The 20,467-nt window shown below is 39.7% G+C and overlaps 1 protein-coding gene across 1 annotated transcript; it reads left to right on the top strand.

The window, feature by feature from the left end:
• Positions 1–1,918: 1,918 nt before the first annotated feature.
• On the top strand, positions 1,919–3,220 carry LOC145077259 (transcription factor bHLH51-like). The gene is made up of 2 exons (XM_079022997.1): positions 1,919–2,344; positions 2,524–3,220. The coding sequence occupies exons 1-2, from the start codon at positions 2,078–2,080 to the stop codon at positions 2,983–2,985; spliced, it is 729 nt and encodes a 242-aa protein (XP_078879123.1). The 5' UTR covers positions 1,919–2,077; the 3' UTR covers positions 2,986–3,220.
• Positions 3,221–20,467: the final 17,247 nt, after the last annotated feature.

Genomic DNA, 20,467 nt, shown 5'->3' with positions numbered 1-20,467 from the left:
TTTCCTAAGACAACATGAAGTCGAACCTTCAACTTCTTCTATTTGTTTTTATCCTTGAAATTATCAGCAATCTTGAACTGTGCAGATGTGAATAGCTTATGATTTATTGGAAAATCAAGTTGATTGAAATTCGAATTCTATGTGTCATAACTCTTCTTTGGTCTTTTTAAGAACTCATTATTTTTTCCAAGCACAACAATTTCAATCGTTTCATAACACCAATGCTTGTTGGGATCACCGTTGTTCAAGGCTGGTGGATCGTTTGCTCTTTGTCTCAAAATGTTGTTTATTCGTCTCTGTTTCTCCAACTCAATAGCTTGTAACTTCTTCTTCTCTTCATTAGATTGTACGACTTGAATGATTTTTCCTTTGTCCTTCAGATCAACATTAGAAGTAGATTTAACGAAGGTCGAACTCGATCCTTCTGCACATTCATTAATCGAGACTCCTTATGTTTGAGCTCTTGTCTGAGTAACAATCCCATGTTGATGATGTTGTTGTCGAAGATGATATAATAAGCTTCATTTAGATAGTTGTTGGAATCAAGATTCCTTTGCCAGATTCACATTCATTTATGGTTTGTACAAAAATAAATCATAATCTATCGATTTGGATTAAACATTCATGATTGTTTAAACAATTTTATAAATTCTCTGTCGCCGTCGTCGTCATCGTCTAAGTTGAAGAATTTGAACATAAGAAATCATGTATTAAAATGTTCAAATCAAAATTATCACCAGTAAATATTGATGGTGGTACTTGGATCATAATGGTAAATACATTTTGGAAACTAAATAATAATATTAGAATATTGAATAGTATTTCTTTTTCAAATGATTTGATCCGATCCATCCTACTAGACCTAGATTTAAAGTAAGAATAGGTATTGATGAAGAAGGTCCACCAATGTAAGTGGTATAAAAGAATCATAATGTTGAAAATGAAGTTTGATGTGCCAATACTCCATCCTTATTCTACATGCCCCAACTCGAAAAGTCCTTTTTTTTAACTCATGATCTTTCTCATCATGAAAAACAGAAAACTAAATAATTTTTATATGTTTTATCGTTCACTATTTATTTGATCTATATCTTTTAATCGTTCACCGATTGATATATAATCATCACCATAGCATAAAAACTCGTTCTGAGTATATAAACATCACATTTTGAAAACAAGTCGGTCCTTCTACATCAAATTTTCACAAAACATGACCGATGGACAACTGGAAACAGTCATTAAATAAAACAATCGGAAATCCTGTGATTATTGTGTTTATCATCGGATTTGAGTTTATGCATACACAATGAATGACATATATAACTATCGTAATATGTATTTGAACTTCAAGTTATTTATACTTGTGGGAACTCGGAACATCATAGTAGAAAAGCTTTTTGACATTAGAGGTCAAATGAGTTAAACTTAGGGGGTGTTTGGTTTAGCTTTTCACAGCCAAAAGTCATTTTTGTAAAAGAAAAAGAAGCAAAAGATGTTTGGCAAACTAGTTTTAAAAGCCACTTTTGAAGTTTTTACATAAGGAAACTGAACTTTTTGAAAAAGTCAGGAAATCCTGACTTTTTGTAACTTTTCCAAAAAAGAATTTTAGGGTTTGAAAAGCTAAGCCAAACACCCCCTTAAATGTCATCAACAAATTAATATCAAATAAAATAAAATATTTTTCAATAAAGTAATCAAGGAAAAATCTACTATTGGACCCAGTATTTTCACCACCAATCTTAAACTTCGTTGTCATAGATTCAAAAATTTAAACAAATTAATAACAAATAAAATAATTTTTTTTAAACAAAAGTAATCAACGAAAAAATCTACTGCTGGACCCACTTGATTTTCACCAATCTTTCTCTTTCTATGGCATGAAGAAAATGATTTAAGTTGCTTTGCGGCTGGGGACTAATCATTCAATTCTTTCATCAAAAATGATGCCATTTAATCAAAGTGGTGAGGTGACTTGTGGATAACACCAAAACAACCATGGGATTCCATTGGAGAACAAACCCTCACCAGTCACCTTCATATATCTCAACATCAGTCCTCCATGGATCTCTAACTCTAAATGGACGATTGTTTTTGGTCCTCTTGGAAACAAGATGCTGTTTTTGAGCAATCAAGCAACTGGGATCATGCCTCCAATTTTCATCAATGCAATGCTTCAGATCACGGCGGCGGTGGTGGTGGTGGTGGCGGCAACCGTGGTGGTGAATGGGAAGATGGGAAAGGAGGAAATGCTTCCAAGAACCATAGCGAAGCTGAAAAGAGGCGTAGAGATAGGATCAATTCACATCTTGCTACTTTAAGAAATGTCGTCTCCACTTCGGATAAGGTTATCAACCCTCACACAAAATTTTCAGTTTAAATGATTAAAAGTAGTTTTGAATCAAGATTTTTTTTTTTTTTGCTAGTCATATATTTCTTATTTTTTTCATAAATTCTATTTTTAGTGGTACAAATTTGTGCAAGGCAAAAAAAATGTTTAAAACTAGTTGCTTAATGTATATCCAGATGGACAAGGCAACACTATTAGGAAAGGTCGTTGAGCATCTAAAAGAATTGAAGTCAGAAACAATGGAATTAAGCAAAATGTGTACAATTCCTACAGATTTGGATGAAGTAATCATTGATCTTGATTCTAATATTGGGAACTCTAGTAACAATGTTTTCATCAAGGCTTCTGTTTGTTGTGACGATCGACCAGAACTGTTTTCAGAGATAAAGCAAGCGCTTCAAAGCCTAAGGTTGACCATGGTCCAAGCTGAAATGACTTGTTTAGGTGGCAGGATTAAATGCAACTTCATCTTTTGTGTCACAAATGATACGCATGAGAATGAAATGATAACATTGAAACAATCTCTAAGTAGAATTGTTTCAACGTCATCTTGGACAGCTTCATCAACCTATCGCATCAAAAGCAAGCGTCAAAGGTTCTTTTGTTCTTCTAATTATGACACCAATGATCATTCATAGAGAAACCATTTATGCATTATGAGCATCACAACATAGATCGTTGTTAAGACTTAAGAGCTCATGTTGGTATTCATATATAACTTATTACAACATTTAGGTCAATTACAATGTTTTTAGTTTATTATTTCATGTTCTTTTTGTTTCACCTAAGGTTTATGTATTGGGCGAGACAGCTTTTTTTAATGCTTGATCAATGTATTTCGGCAATCTAAAGGTATTTATAAAGATTTGATTATTCTTATATCAAATTATCACTTGCATCCTTTTCAAACTTTTTCTTCCTAGAATACATGTTAGATATATACTATCCCAAGCTAGAGCTTAACTAGTCCTTTGTTATAGCCTTGATGATTTAAATCTCTCCATAGTAACTAACATTATATAAAACCTTGCAAAATGAATATATTGTGATTGTTTCATGGCACTTAATCTCTTCCTAATTCATGATCATTTAAAAGGGACTACCACTCTTGACAACTCTCCTTTGGCTTCTTGTTCAATCATAAACTGATCGGACGCATTAAATAAATAGTTATTCACTAAAACGACCATATAAAGTAGTAGTATGTCACCAAAATGTTACACTTTTCAATGGAAGACCCCACCAAATAATCGTGAAAATATGACCAAGAGCTAGCTGGCAAACATTTTTGGCACTAAGCACCAACTATAAATATTTGCGAGTACAACTTATTATTCGAAAATAATTGTAACATCCCAAAAATACGAGCCAAAAATTTCGTTTTTAAAACATACACTTTGCAAAACATTAGAAATAAAACACCCACTGATCATATCATTTCATAAAAGATGTTGCGTGTCTGGAAATCATTTTATAAAACATACAATGTCAGAGTACAAATCCCCAAGAAGATCTCATAGTGCGGAATACAAGGCGTGTGTGTGATGTGCCGCTACCGTGCCGGTTCCTTCCCCTTCGAAGAAGAGGTACCTGAAACCAAAACTGAAAACTGTAAGCACGAAGCTTAGTGAGTTCCCCCATATTACCACATACCATACAATCACATATCATACATACTGCCGGGCAATTCTGGGGTGCCCGACCTACCCGGTATGGCCATTCTGGGGTGCCGACCTACCCGTGTCAAGCCGTTCTGGGGTGCTGACTACCCATGTCAAACCATTCTGGGGTGCTGACTACCCATCGATCCTAACAACCGATCCTCGGGGACTATTTCACCCCCTATTGCTACCATCACATATATCATAACATAACATATTATCATACATATCTGGGGTGTTCGATCTACCCTTCGGTCCTATCGACTGAACTTGGGGACTATTCCCCTCCTACTACCACTGTCACATATAACATATCATGACAGCATATAAACATATCATCACATATTGTCAGACATACCTGGGGTGTCTGACCTACCCTTCGGTCCTAACAACCGAACTCTACTACTATCACATACACATATCACGCCAGCATATAACATATCCGGTAGTAGCAAACCTAGATGATATCACAAAGACAATCATCTAACATACAACTCCTACTGGTGGGTCGGCATTGTGGCCGTAGACCCACCGCTACTGGAAGGTAACTCACCTTAAAGTAGCTGTTGATCTGTGTGGGAACTGACTGTCTTCTGCTGCTGCTACCCCGGAAATCCTCCGGCTATAATTCCCACAAAATACTCAGTCAAATACTGCTAACCGACCTCAGGGTAAAATGACCATTTACCCCTAACCAAACCAAGAGTCAAAGTCAAAGTCAACTTTCAGTTGACCCGACTCGCTGAGTTGGCTTGCCAACTCACCGAGTCCCTGTTCATTTGGTAGACTAAAATCCCGTCTCTACTCGTCGATTTAGGCATTGACTCGACGAGTTTTCCTTCTACCCAAAGTCCAATACTCCTTCATCCTACTCGCTGAGTTGTATGAACAACTCGTCGAGTTCATCTTCATCCGAAGAACATGCTATGCTGAGACTCGCCGAGTTGTATGAAAAACTCGCCGAGTAGGTTCTTGAGGCAAGAAGAATGCCTTGAACTCGCCGAGTCACGGCATTAACTCGCCGAGTTCCTCCATGGGTGAGTCTGGCTTCCGACTCACTGAGTCACACCCCATGACTCACTATTCCACTCCGCAAACACGAAAAGGGGGAAAACTCGGGGACTCGCGACTCGATTCGCCGAGTCCGATGAACGACTCACCGAGTCTTTCACATGCAAATACTATATACTCGATTTCGCTTGAATCCAGCTCATGCCATACATAGATTTGGGTTTCTAGGGCTTGATTAACACGTAAAGTTTCCAACTTTACGTGTAAATAAACACCAATGAAGGTTTTAGGGCTCAAAATGCACTAAAAGAGTAGATCTAGGGATTTCATGCAATATGGCTCCATAAAGGCAGTAGATCCGAGCTCCTGGAGCTCAATCATGCATAGATCTAAAGGTTAATCAACTTATTACAGATCCTAAATCATACCCAAGCTTGGAAATGGCTCAAGGAGGACTTTAATGGAGCTATAAAGGACTACAAGAATGGAAACCGAGGGAAACTGAGTTATACCTCAAAGGAATAACTTGAAATAACACCAAGAAGTCTGGCCTCCTTCTCTTCTTGATCTACTCTTATTTTCTCTCAAAATCTTCAAGAAACACACCAAAACACTTCAATCTCACAAGGAATAAGGGTTGGACGATATAGGGAGCTCTGAGGGTGAAGGGGGGCGAGGTTGGGGCGCTTAAGGTTAGTTTAAATAGGGTGCAAACCCTTGAAATTTAGGGTTTCATCAAACAACGGGGACTCACCGAGTCCAGAATATGGACTCCCCGAGTCGCCAACTTAAACGTGTTCCATATCCCGTCTCTACTCGGCGAGTCGGTCCTACAACTCACCGAGTCCAAGGCTAAAAATGAAAAAAACTTAGATAAATTTCACATACCAGGAACTAGGTGCTACAAATCTCCCCCACTTATTTTAGACTTCGTCATCGAAGTCTGCTGCTCGATCCTGAAACAGCTCAGGGTAATGCTCCATCATTTCTTCCACCGGCTCCCATGTCCACTATGAACCCTTCCGGTGCTGCCATTGCACCTTTACTAATTCCACCCTCTTGTTCCTCAGATCCTTCGACTTCCGGTCAAGGATTGCGACTGGGCGTTCAATGTAATTCAGGCTGTCATCAATCTGGATATCCTCTATCGGCACCACTGCTGAATCATCTACTAGGCACTTCTGCAGTTGGGAGACATGGAAGGTGTTGTGGATCTGACTGAGCTCGGCTGGCAAATCCAGCCTATATGCCACCTTGCCCACCCGGGCTACAACCCTGAACGGACCAATGTATCTTGGGTCCAACTTGACCCCGCTTCATGAAACGAATGACGCCCTTCCAAGGCGACACTTTCAGGAGAACCATATCCCCAACCTGAAACTCTAGGTCTAACCGGCGCTTGTCGGCGTAACTTTTCTGCCGACTCTGCGCAGTCTGCAGCCTGCTTCGAACCTGCTGGATTCTCTCGGTCGTCTTGAGCACCACCTCGGTGCTCCCCATGACCCTCTGGCCAACTTCACCCCAACATATCGACGTCCTGCACCTCTGTCCGTACAACATCTCGAATGGGGGACGGTCAATACTCGCGTGGTAGCTGTTGTTGTACGAGAACTCAGCCAAGGGAAGACAGGTATCCCAGCTACCACCGAAGTCTAGCACGCATGCCCGCAACATATCCTCCAAAGTCTGGATAGTCCGCTCGCTTTGACCATCCGTCTGCGGGTGAAAGGCGGTGCTAAAATGTAGACGAGTGCCCAACTCATCATGAAACTTCTTCCAAAACCTGGAAGTGAACCGCACATCTCGGTCTGATATCACTGACACTGGCACCCCGTGCCATGCCACTATCTCCCTGATACAGATATCGGCCAACTTTTTGGCCGAGATACTCTCCTGGATCGGAATAAAAAAGGCGCTCTTAGTCAATCGATCCACGATGAGCCAAATCGAATCTACTCCTCGCGCAGTCCGGGGAAGCTTTGTGATAAAATCCATCGTAATATCTTCCTATTTCCATAACGGGATATCCAACGGCTGCATCTTGCCGTGCGGTCTCTGATGCTCGGCCTTGACCTTCCTGCATGTCAAACACCGCTCGACGTACCACGCCACATCCCGCTTCATGCAGGGCTACCAATAGTCTAGACGAAGATCCCTATACATTTTCATCGCCCCTGTATGGATAGACAATCGGGATTTGTGCGCCTCCTCCATCAAGATCTGGCGCACGCCTCCGTGATACGGCATCCACACCCTACGGTGTAGTGTCAATAATCCTCGGCTATCATAATTGAAGGAGGTGACTTGACCCACTATTCGCTCACTCTTCCGATGTTCCTCCTTCATAGCCTCCTGCTGAGCTTCCTGAATCTGCTCTAACAGTGGAGTCACCACCGTCATCCTCATACACACATCGCTGATCAGTGCCGCCTTACGGCTAAGCGCATTGGCCACCACATTGACCTTCCACGGGTGATAAAGGATCTCGCAATCATAATCCTTCACCACGTCCAACCACCGACGCTGCCTCATGTTCAGATTCATCTGATCCATGAGATACCTCAAACTCTTGTGGTCTGTGTAAATGGTACATCGAACCCCGTAGAGGTAATGCCGCCAAATCATGAGGGCGAAGACCACCGCCCCCCACTCTAAATCATGCGTTGGGTAGTTCGCCTCGTGAGGCTTCAGCTGCCTCGAGGCATAAGCAATGACATGCCCCCTCTGCATCAATACTGCGCCTAAGCCTGAGATAGACGCATCACAGTATACCACTAAATCCTCAACGCCCTCGGGCAGGGCTAAGATTGGCACCTCGCAAAATCTCCGCCTCAGAATCTCGAACGATGCCTGTTGCTCAGGCCCCTATCAAAAGTCCACGGCTTTCCTAGTCAACCATGTCAGGGGTACGACTATCTTGGAGAAATCCCGAATGAATCTCCGATAGTAGCTTGCTAATCCTAGGAAAATCCGAATCTCGGATGGGACTTCGGAACCTCCCATCTCATCACGGCCTCCACCTTGGCCAAGTCTACTGAAATCTCGTTCTAGTTGACGAGGTGCCCAAGAAATTGCACCTCGCGCAACCAAAACTCACATTTGGAGAACTTGGCGTACAAGCTCTCCCTCCTCAAGGTCTCTAAAACCTCTCTCAGATGCTCCTCGTGCTCCTCCTGCGTCTTGGAATAAACCAAGATGTCATCAATGAAAACTATCACAGACCGATCCAGCATCGGTCTACACACGCGGTTCATGAGGTCCATGAACACGGCAGGAGCATTGGTGAGCCCAAACGACATCACCACGAACTCATAATGGCCATAACGCGTCTGAAACATGGTCTTCTGTACATCCTCCTCTCTGACCCTCATCTGATGATAACCTGAACGCAAATCAATCTTGGAGAACCAAGATGCTCCCTGTAATTGGTCAAAGAGGTCATCAATCCTCGGGAGTGAGTAGCGGTTCTTCACCGTTACCTTATTCAGCTCCCGGTAATCTATACACATCCGATACGACCTGTCCTTCTTCTTCTCAAACAGGATCGAGGCTCCCCAGGGTGAACTGCTTGGTCGAATAAATCCCTTGTCTAGCAGCTCCTGTAGCTACGTAGACAACTCCTGCATCTCGGGAGGAGCCAACCGATAGGGTGCCATGGCTATCGGAGACGCACCAGGAACTATGTCGATCCTGAACTCTACCTGACGTTCCGGAGGTATTCCAGGAAGCTCCTCCGGGAACACATCAGCGTAGTCTCGCACCACTGGAACCTCGCTCACCGTCGCCTTAACCGTATCCTGGGTATCCATAACGTACGCGACATATCCCGCGCAACCCTGCTGAAGGTAGCGCCTAGCTCTCGCTGCTGAACATACTGTGGGTCCACATTGTGGCCTCTCGCCGTGGATCACTAACTCTCCCCCACTTGGGGTCCTGATCCGCACTAACTGATGTGCGCAATCTATCACCGCCCCATTAGGGATCAACCAATCCATGCCTATAATCACCTTGTTCCCCCACAAAGGGATGGGAACCAAATCCACCAAATAGCGCTCCTCAGATAACCTTAGGACACAATCCCTGAATACTGCTGACGCTCACACCGATCGATCATCGGCAATCTCTACCTCTAAATGTCAATCCAACATGCACGAAGACTCACTAAACCTCTTGCTAAGCGCAAGGGAAACAAACGATCGGGTGGCAACCGAGTCAAAAAAACACCTGAACAGGAATACCGTTCACATGGAACGATCCTAACGCACATACACAAAGCACATATCAATATCATAACATCATAAAAATAAGATAGAGGGAAAGAATCATACCCGTCACCACATCGGGTGCGGCGCGAGCCTCCTCAGTAGTCAGTTGAAACGCCCGGATCCTCACCATTGGAGCCTCTGCCTTGACCTGCCGGCCATCTGTAATCTGCATGGTAGCTGGAGCTGGCGCCTTAACCGGCGCTGATGCTGTCAACTGGGGGCAATTGGCCTTCTTTTGGCCCCTCTGGTTGCAGTGGAAACACAACAACTCCGATGCCTGAATCACAGGTGCAGGGGCGGTACAATCCCTGCTAAAATGCCCCGTCTTTTCGCACTTATAGCAGCCCGACGATCCCAACCTACATGCCCCCTCATGAGGCCTGCTGCATTTATTGCAGCTGCTCGGTCCTGACTGGCCTTTCGGCCTACCATCTGGTCCCTTAGGCTTCTTCCCCGAAGCCCCTCCTGCTTGTCCCTCCTCTCTCTTCCTTTTCCAGATGTGCTCCAGATCTATCTCCCTCTCCCTTGCCCTGACAATCATAGAGACCAGGGTAGGGCAAGCTGAAAAACTGACATGCTCCCGAATATCAGCTCGTAGCATGTCATGATAGCGGGTCCTCCTCATATCCTCATCACCAGCGTACTAGGGCACTAGCAACGCCCTCTCCCGGAACATGGCGGTAATCTCCGCCACAGTCTCCGTCGTCTGTCTCATATCCAAGAACTCCCTGGCCAGCTGCTGAAGCTCGACAGGCGGCGCAAACTCTTCCCTGAACCTGGTCGCGAAGTCCGACCAAGTCATAGCCTCGACAGTCGAGGCTCCCAACGAGTCACCCACGGACTCCCACCAATCCCTAGCTCGATCTCGTAAATACCCTGCTGCAAACCTCACCTTCGACTCCTTAGGGAACAAGCTAATCATCTGTGCAGACTCAATTTCTGCAATCCATTGTCTGGCAGGTATTGGGTCCTTCGCCCCATGAAAATCCGATACACCACTGCCCCGGAAGTCCTTGAAGGACAGTGTGCGAGATCCCGACTGGCTAGATGCCATGTCGCTCCTGAATGCCTTAAGGCGATCCTCCATCAACTCCAATATCCCTTCCTTGATCGACCCGAAGATAATGGGGGTCGACTCAATGATGCATCTGGTGATCTCTAACGCGATGAACTCGCGTAGCCCCTCATCTATTGGCTCGGAACCTGATCCCGAACCCGATCCCTCTCCTGAACTGCCAACTGCTGGCCTCGAGCGTAGTACCACCATTCTGAAATACATAAATAATAATTGTTAGCGATACTGATACCTCTGGAGGGATCACACCTACTACAAGTTCTCTGGTCTTATCTTGGCCTTCCTCGGTTCGGGTATGGATCCTCTGCTTTCAGTAGTACGGGCCCATACTACCTTCCACATCTATCCGTACCTTCTCCAAGGACTGCCTTGACTCCACCAGGTCCCTTTCAATACCACTGATCACTGCTATACTCATCCTAGGCTTGCCCCAGGAAAATCTCTAACTCCACCCTACCCGGTCCTCAGCTGCTGAAGGCCTCCTTATAATGCCAATTAGTCATTACCTGAATACCATCACATGTGGTGAGGCTCAAATAATCCTTCGAGTAACAGACTCGGCTCTACACGGTTAGACTCAGACAAGAGCTGCACAGTAGGACCAAATCCAGCACTCTAAGATTATTCATCCCTGATCATATGTGACGTGATGTATTCATCTAATGTCTAACTCCCATCACTCAGAGTACCACGAAGCACAAAGCAAGCAGCATTCAGACAAAAGGGAACAATCTCAAGCAAATCCGTCCTCATAGAGAAAAGCTGAACTAGCATACAATGCTAAACTCATATTATCAGGCATAACCCTAAAAGGCTATCCTACTGCTGTCTACTCAATTCTAGCATGCAATTTTCATACACTGAAGCACATAAAGCAGGCACATAAGGCATCACTCCTAGATCCTTAGTCCAATTCTAGCATGCTATTCTACTATAACTGATAAACATAACATAAGCTGGTATGGGTACTTTGGGGAATACTTACTTGATCTCGGCCGGTCGTGCACATCACACACTTCGTTCCTTCTTAAAACTCTTTACTTAGCTTTTCAGAAAATATTTTCTTCTTTAAAATCCTTTAATCCCTCGATTTGAGTTCAAACACCCCCGAAGGCGTGTCCGAATCCCTCAAACCAGGTCTCTGATACCAACTTGTAACGTCCCAAAAATACGAGCCAAAAATTTCGTTTTTAAAACATACACTTTGCAAAACATTAGAAATAAAACACCCACTGATCATATCATTTCATAAAAGATGTTGCGTGTCTGGAAACCATTTTATAAAACATACAATGTCAGAGTACAAATCCCCAAGAAGATCTCATAGTGCGGAATACAAGGCGTGTGTGTGATGTGCCGCTACCGTGCCGGTTCCTTCCCCTTCGAAGAAGAGGTACCTGAAACCAAAACTGAAAACTGTAAGCACGAAGCTTAGTGAGTTCCCCCATATTACCACATACCATACAATCACATATCATACATACTGCCGGGCAATTCTGGGGTGCCCGACCTACCCGGTATGGCCATTCTGGGGTGCCGACCTACCCGTGTCAAGCCGTTCTGGGGTGCTGACTACCCATGTCAAACCATTATGGGGTGCTGACTACCCATCGATCCTAACAACCGATCCTCGGGGACTATTTCACCCCCTATTGCTACCATCACATATATCATAACATAACATATTATCATACATATCTGGGGTGTTCGATCTACCCTTCGGTCCTATCGACTGAACTTGGGGACTATTCCCCTCCTACTACCACTGTCACATATAACATATCATGCCAGCATATAAACATATCATCACATATTGTCAGACATACCTGGGGTGTCTGACCTACCCTTCGGTCCTAACAACCGAACTCTAATACTATCACATATACATATCACTCCAGCATATAACATATCCGGTTGTAACAAACCTAGATGATATCACAAAGACAATCATATAACGTACAACTCCTACTGGTGGGTCGGCATTATGGCCGTTGACCCACCGCTATTGGAAGGTAACTCACCTCAAAGTAGCTGCTGATCTGCGTGGGAACTGACTGTCTTTTGCTGCTGCTGCCCCGGAAATCCTCCGGCTATAATTCCCACAAAATACTCAGTCAAATACTGCTAACCGACCTCAGGGTAAAATGACCATTTACCCTAACCAAACCAAGTGTCAAAGTCAAAGTCAACTTCCAGTTGACCCGACTCGCCGAGTTGGCTTGCCAACTCGCCGAGTCCCTATTCATTTGGTAGACCAAAATCCCGTCTCTACTCGTCGAGTTAGGCATTAACTCGACGAGTTTTCCTTCTACCCAAAGTCCAATAGTCCTTCATCCTACTCGCCGAGTTGTATGAACAACTCGTCGAGTTCATCTTCATCTAAAGAACATGCTATGCTAAGACTCGCCGAGTTGTATGAACAACTCGCCGAGTCTGTTCTTGAGGCAAGAAGATTGCCTTGAACTCGCCGAGTCAGGGCATTGACTCGCCGAGTACCTCCATGGGTGAGTCTGGCTTCCGACTCACTGAGTCACACCCCATGACTCACTATTCCATTCCGCAAACACGAAAAGGGGGAAAACTCGGGGACTCGCGGCTCGACTCGCCGAGTCCGATGAACGACTCGCCGAGTCTTTCACATGCAAATACTATATACTCGATTTTTCTTGAATCCAACTCATGCCATACATAGATTTGGGTTTCTAGGGCTTGATTAACACCAATGAAGGTTTTAGGGCTCAAAATGCACTAAAAGAGTAGATCTAGGGCTTTCATGCAATATTGCTCCATAAAGGTAGTAGATCTGAGCACCTGGAGCTCAATCATGCCTAGATCTAAATGTTAATCCACTTATTACAGATCCTAAATCATACCCAAGCTTGGAATGGATCAAGGAGTACTTTAATGGAGCTATAAGGGACTACAAGCATGGAAACAAAGGGAAACTGAGTTATACCTCAAGGGAATCACTTGAAAAAACACCAAGATGTCTGGCCTCCTTCTTCTCTTCTTGATCTACTCTTTTTCTCTCTCAAAATCTTCAAGAAACACACCAAAACACTTCAATCTCACAAGGAACAAGGGTTGGACGATATAGGGAGCTCTGAGGGTGAAGGGGGCGAGGTTGGGGCGCATAGGGTTGGTTTAAATAGGGTGCAAACCCTTGAAATTTAGGGTTTCATCAGACAGCGGGAACTCGCCGAGTCTAGAATATGGACTCGCCGAGTTGCCAACTTAAACGTGTTCCATATCCCGTCTCTACTCGACGAGTCGGGCCTAGAACTCGCTGAGTCCAAGGCTAAAAATGCAAAACACTTAGATAAATTTCACATACCAGGAACCAGGTGCTACAATAATATTTATGATAAATTCAATGGAAGTCCCCATGAAAGAATATTGAATAATGATTCGCATGACACTTTTTCGCCTTGCGTATTAATGTTCTGCTCTTTCGCTCTTTCTCCTGAGGTATCATTCTACCATGCGGACATGCAACCATAATATATTATCGCTAAAGTGTCACGAGACAACTTATTTCCATTTATTTAAGAGTTTGGTCAACATATCTTTAGGTAACGGTATTGTATCTATAATGTAATTTTTGGTGTCCTTCGAATTGTTGGTATTTCATTATGATCTCAATTTGATTGTGTTTCTATATTTCAACATACGAGTATATCGTTCTCAATTCGATATTGATTCCTAGTAACCCCCCCCCCCCCCCCCCCCCCCCCCCGCCATTACTATGAGTTTAAGATTAAGGTTACTATTGAAAAAGACAAACGTGCAGCTTACGATGATCTCAATTTTTGGTGAATATATCTTTAGGTAACGGTAATGTATTTGTAATGTAATTTTTGGTATCCTTTGAATTGTTGGTATTTCATTATGATCTCAATTTGATTGTGTTTCTATATTTCAACATACCAGTATATCGTTCTCATTACGATATTGATTACTAGTACTCTCCTCCCTCCACTTGCCATTACTATGAGTTTAAGATTAAGGTTACTACAGAAAAAGACAAACATGCAGCTTACGATGATTTTGAAGGTGAAGAATGAAAAGAAAAATCCTTAATGATTTAAAAGAAGGCCAACAAGTAGCATAAAGAATTAATCTATCCTTTTATGCAAAAGAATTACTTAATCCATCTTTCTCTGCAAAAGAACGTCACCAGGATCACCTCAAAAGGAAGAATATTGGTATGAATTTCAATCTTTCATGATGGAAGATAAGGCTAGAAACTATATTCTCCGGTAGGTGTATTGTTGGTTTTCTATATAGCACATAACCACCCTCTTAGAATGTGTAGGTTTGTATCATTTAATGGTGTTAACATTTCGTTCTCTAATTCAATCCGTGTTAAGTAAATCCAATATTGTATATATTCAATTGAAAATATATATGGGTCGCCAATATCTTACGATATTTTCACCTAACATATTAAATGCATGTAGCGTCTATGTTTTTTTTTCGGCAAAATAAATACAGATTATATTTTGTTGGTTCTTATCACTATATATTTGAAAGTTTGGGAACTCATTTTGCACTATATGTTTGAACATTTCTTAATTCATCTTTTTTTTTTTTTTTTTTTCTATTAGATCTGATCTGTTTACAAGCCCAAATCTTATGATTCAGCCCAATGTATTTAATTCTGCCCAAAATAAATTTGTTACTTAACTGATCCAGTTACATCTGATTTAGCTCAAATTTTAAGTTCGTTACTGGTCTTAATCTGTTAAGTTGAGCCCAAATCGTATTCCTGATTGATTTATCCGATGTGTTTTATTTATTCGTTCACTATATCTTGTTCTCGAGTCGTATGTTCTGAATCATGCACTTCGCATCTTCAAAAGTTATCACATCAAACCATTGGGTTTGTTGATTTTTGTTTGATCTTGGATTGAAGATGCTTTGATGTTTATTGAAGTGTTCCTATGATTCAGATGCATTAACTCAAATGTGAAGTCAAGCTTGACGTTCCAGTCGACATGGTTAATATTTTGAGGTTAAATCGATATTCTGATTAATTTTAGACTTCTTATTGAATCAAAGAAATTGATGGCTTCCTGATTCATTCCGAGCCTTAATGTTGCTTCGTTATGGTTCAGAATTTCATGATGATTCTCAATGGTTTGATGTGATAACTTTTGTTATATTCAAAGAAAAGTCAATATCGAGGTTGTAAAGAAGAATTCAAAAGATGATTCGTGATGGTTTGTATTGAAGTCGATAATGATCAATTTGAATGTCAAGATTGGATTTCAAAAGTCAAAATTTAAGTGTCAAGCTTACAACTTTGGCGTCCACTTCTAATTCTCTAAAATCTTGCTTTGTATCTAATTGGTTATAAGAGTAGATAGCTAAGAGAGTGTTTGTCATTGCTTTTAAAATGATTTTTTGTCTTTTTCTTTTTAAATAAGTCAAAAAGTTTGATAAGATGTTTGGAAACTCTAAGGCTGTGTTTGGCACGCCACAGCTAGCTGATAAGCTAGCTAGCTTGTTTTTCAACCTGTTTTTATGTTGTTGTGTTTGGTAAGCCAAAAAATAGCTTATAACCTAACTTTTTGAAAAGCTACTTAGACTAACTTTTTAAAAGTTTTTTTTAAATTTTTCCAAATACACCTTTTGATTAATTATAGAAACACATACTCTTACATGTCTTTTTATGTAATTTTATATATTTCAGCTAGTTTACCAAACGTTATTTTTTATCTGCTAGCTTTTCAGCCATCAACTAGCTTTTCAGCTAACAGTTAGGTTTTCAGCTAGTCTGCCAAACATAGCCTAAAAATTCTTTTAGAATAGCTTTTTGGAAAGAAGAAAACATACCATTTTCAAAAGTCACAAAATGTTGTCTTTTGATGGTTTTTGATTTTTAAAAGGTAAAAAGTTACAACATATTCCAAACATATTTTTAAAACTTCTTTTGGCAAAAGTAATAAGTCAATAAGAACTTTTATGAAAAGGACTTTTGAAGTCAAAAAAACTCACCCTAAGTGCATTCACGATTGAGTTTTGTGCTTGTCTTCATTGGAGCTTGAAATTGACTTAACACTTCGTATCCCAATTCACCAAACACACTCTTTGGACTCATAAATGGTTGCTTGTGAATTCAATACTTCGGGTTCAATATCAACATAAATTCAGACTCAATGGAAATGCTTCGTGATGGGTCGACCTCACTTCATGTAACACCCGATTTTTTGGGCTACAATTTTTTAGTAATAATAATAATAATAATAATAATAATAATAATAATAATAATAATAGTTAAAAACAAAACATAACAAAATACCTAAATACATAAACAATAAAGAAGTAGATAAACAAAGTTTTTAAAATGATGAGCATAATAAAAAATAATCATAACAGTGTTTTAAATAGTCGTTAGAAATGTTAAATTTTAAAATTATAGCAATTTGTGTTTTAGGTTTAATAGTATCAAAGTGGTAAAAGTGTGTTTGTTCAAATGGTTGATTCACTTAAATAATTTTGTTATTTTAGATAATTAAATTCATAATTTGGTTGGAAATGGACTAAAAGAGTTAACTCCCACGGTTTAAAACCACTACTTATATGAAGCACTTATCTTCATTTCAGCCAACCCCATAATTTTAAAAGTTAAAGAGATAGAGGATGGAGATTCCATGAGATTACTCCATCTAGAGTTGAATTCAATCAAGGAGATATCATTTAGTGCAATGAATAGAAGAAATCAAAGGCTTCAAGGTATTAATCTCTCCCTTTAATCTTAATTTCGAATTTGAAGTTGAGGATGGAAATCCATGTAGATTTTACGGTTAATTGCTAGCTATAATGAAGAGATAGAGGATGGGAATCCATGAATTGAAAGGAGATGGACTAAAAGAGTTAACACCCAAAGTTTAAAATCACTACTATTACGAAGTAAGGGTGGAAATCGAAAAATGAATTATATTAAGCACTTACCCTCTTCATTTCAGCTAACTCCATGATTTTAAAAGCTAGAGAGATAGAGGATGGAGATTCCATGACATTACTCCATCTAGAGTTGAATTCAATCGATGAGTTGTCATTTAGTGCAATGAATAGAAAAAATCATAGGCTCCAAGGTATAATCTCTCTTATTTAAGCTTAATTTCGAATTTGAACTTGAGGATGGGAATTCATGTTGACTTTACAGTCAATTTCTAGCTAGGTTTTCGTTTTTTTTAACCTTTCTAAGGTACTTGATGTAGTTCTAAAATCAATTATATCATCCCTTTGATAGATTTGGTGTTGAGTAAGAATATCATTATAAACCCTAGAATCCCAATTATAATAATGAAGATGTTACGTTATTCTCCAAATGATTTTGTGATCATTTATGATTCTTTGTTGCGATAAATCCTGCATGGATGTACAAACTCAAGAAATGAGAAAATTTAATGTTGATGAATTGGATTTGGGGATTAATTAGTTTATCAATGAACTCCACCTAGTTGGACGTTATCTATTTATGTAAAGGATGTTCATATTCATGAATTGAAACAATAGCTACGATTAGAATTCTTAAAATGAAGTATTACTTATCCTTAAACTGATCCTAAGGATTGTTAACGCATTGGATAAGAGAGTTAAATTTTGAATTTTACTAATTTATAGATTTCAAGAAAATTAGATGACCAATATGAGTAAATGACTTTCATAGACATTAAATTGATACTTGGATGATGATTTGGATCCAAAACAAGAAGAGTTGCTTCCATTTACAGTGATTCAAATGATTATTGGCTATAAGGGCATATTGGGAAACTATAGAATTGAATTAGTAATTTCGTTGTTGAATTAAGCGCCTATAATCCTCTAGAATGTATTTAAGTATGATATTTTGCACTTGGTGACATTCATATGAACACTGAATGGTGTTGAATGAATCACATTGGTCATTGTTCAACTCTTGCGAAAATTAAGCTCATAACCACTCTAGTGGGAGTTTAGTGAACATTATGACCGTAAGACCTTTATGATGGGTTTTTCTAGGTTACAAAAATAATTAACCAAACATGGTTTGCAAGTGAAATTTCACATAAAAAATTATGGGCACATGCAATCTAGAAATCTATGTCTTTTCTCATAATAGCAACATACTTTGAAAAACCTAAACTAATCTATGTAAAATCAAAAATTACATAGTTATGGTTACAAACCTTTTGTCATAATCAAACATAGCAACTTTCTTCAAACCTTCATTGGAAAGCAAGAACCAATAATGTGGATGCCTCTAATAGTTCACACCCAATAACTTAAAAACCCCAGGAACTAATTAGGAGAGAGGAGGAAGAAGGAATTTTGAATTTCATGCTTGCCAAAAGGCTAGAGTGAAGTTTGGCTAATAAGGCTCCGTATTTATAGCTAGAGGAAACCCTTATTTGAATAATAAAATAATAATATTTTAAACCTATTCAAATCAGTTTCCTTATCAGCAATTGGAAGCTTCCACATCCCTTTTGAAGAAGCCCTAAAACCGTCCACTCTTAGAAGGTTCCAGAATATCTCATTTTCTCATCTATCGAACAATTACAAATAAACCCTTGTACCTCTAATTAGTTCTAATTCATACAAAATTAATTTTCAATTAGTTCTGGTTAATTCTAAATTAATTATTAACTAATTATAATTAATATATTAATCATATAATATATTAACAAATCTTTTTATCTCCCTCCCAAAATTATTCGTAGTTTATTTCTATTTATTTGAGGGAAACCCAAAAAGGATTTACTTTTACTCACTAAAAATATACCAATTTAATTAAGACCTTCTACATTTAATCCAACAACCTCCCAATTGAATAACTCGTCAACTACAATTGCAAGTATATACTTTGAGTAACTAGTAAAAAGTGTTTTCCAAAGCCATTATCAAACTCTAATTAAAATAGACGTTGGCCCTAAGATAAGTGATCCGTTATTCCTTCATTCTACAAGATATTGTATGGACACGGGACATGTATACACATCAATATCATAGTCCAAGATTCTATTTCTCAATTTTTGATTTATGTCAATTGAATTCAGACGACTAATTGAACACATCAATTTAGTTCGGGCTCGGCCAAGCACTTCATATGTCAATAACAAATCATCGAGGGGGCCATATATACTGTTTTTCATGTTAAGGAAAAAAGGAACAAGTAAACTTTTACTATATAAGCATACCTTTTACTTATCATATCAGACATGGAATTACACTTTATGAAATCTAGTTACAGATGCGTTGATGTAAACCTATATTCAGGAAGTAAGATGTAAAATGAAACGCAATAATAAACTAATTGTTCTATAGCATCATACTATTTGAATATAAATAATTCCCTATCATTTAATCTCCATAACAATTACATATTTATTGATTGTATAAATGTTTTGAGGTAATCGACTTAGCAACTAAACTTTTCAATATTTTCATGCCAAGGTATATCATGTTTTCCTTTGGTCATCACTATTATGAACGAATCATCAAAAAGATATCCACTTCAGAACTAGATATTCATCCTCAACCCTTTTCTTGGATGTAGTGAATTTTCCTCCATCTATGCATTGACCTTTTGTAACCTGAAGAATCATTAGTCAACACAACTGCACTTTCACAGAATATCGTTAATGGTAATTTGTTACTCAAAATAACTCCAAGGTCAACTATGAAGTTTTTCCAGTCCAGATTCGCTCCTTGATACGTCATTTGCATTGTAGTACTCCGACTTGTATAGTTGAGTCTATCACCGTCTCTTACATGAAACCTTTCATGTTATTGCATTATAATTCAAAATGAATGTCTATTTAGACTATGACTCAGATTCATCTCTACATTTTATGTCACTATATATCTTCTCAATCAAGTTCTCTATTGTTTACCAGAACCAATTCTTTGGTATCCTTCAATACCTCAAAATGTTCTTAATATTTGTCTAGCAATTTAGTCAAGCTGATTTCTGATACAATCTCACAATACTTAACACATTTGAGAAATCTGAATAAGCACAAGTCATAGCATTCATGATCGATTCTATATCTAAAGCATATAGGACTCCACTCATCCTATCATTTTCATGACTAGTACAAAGGACTTTTGAGATTCA

Source organism: Lactuca serriola, chromosome 9, assembly GCF_051521515.1.
Source record: "Lactuca serriola cultivar US96UC23 chromosome 9, Lser_US96UC23_V15, whole genome shotgun sequence".
Classification (NCBI taxonomy): domain Eukaryota; kingdom Viridiplantae; phylum Streptophyta; class Magnoliopsida; order Asterales; family Asteraceae; genus Lactuca; species Lactuca serriola.
This window is presented reverse-complemented; position numbering and strand designations above follow the sequence as displayed.

What these genes read in the sequence shown, in the direction of transcription:
- LOC145077259 (XM_079022997.1), top strand. Translation starts at nt 2,078, where the DNA reads ATGGACGATTGTTTTTGGTCCTCTTGGAAACAAGATGCTGTTTTTGAG. An exon ending in TCGTCTCCACTTCGGATAAG is followed by an intron (nt 2,345 to 2,523) that starts GTTATCAACCCT and finishes ATGTATATCCAG; the next exon opens with ATGGACAAGGCAACACTATT.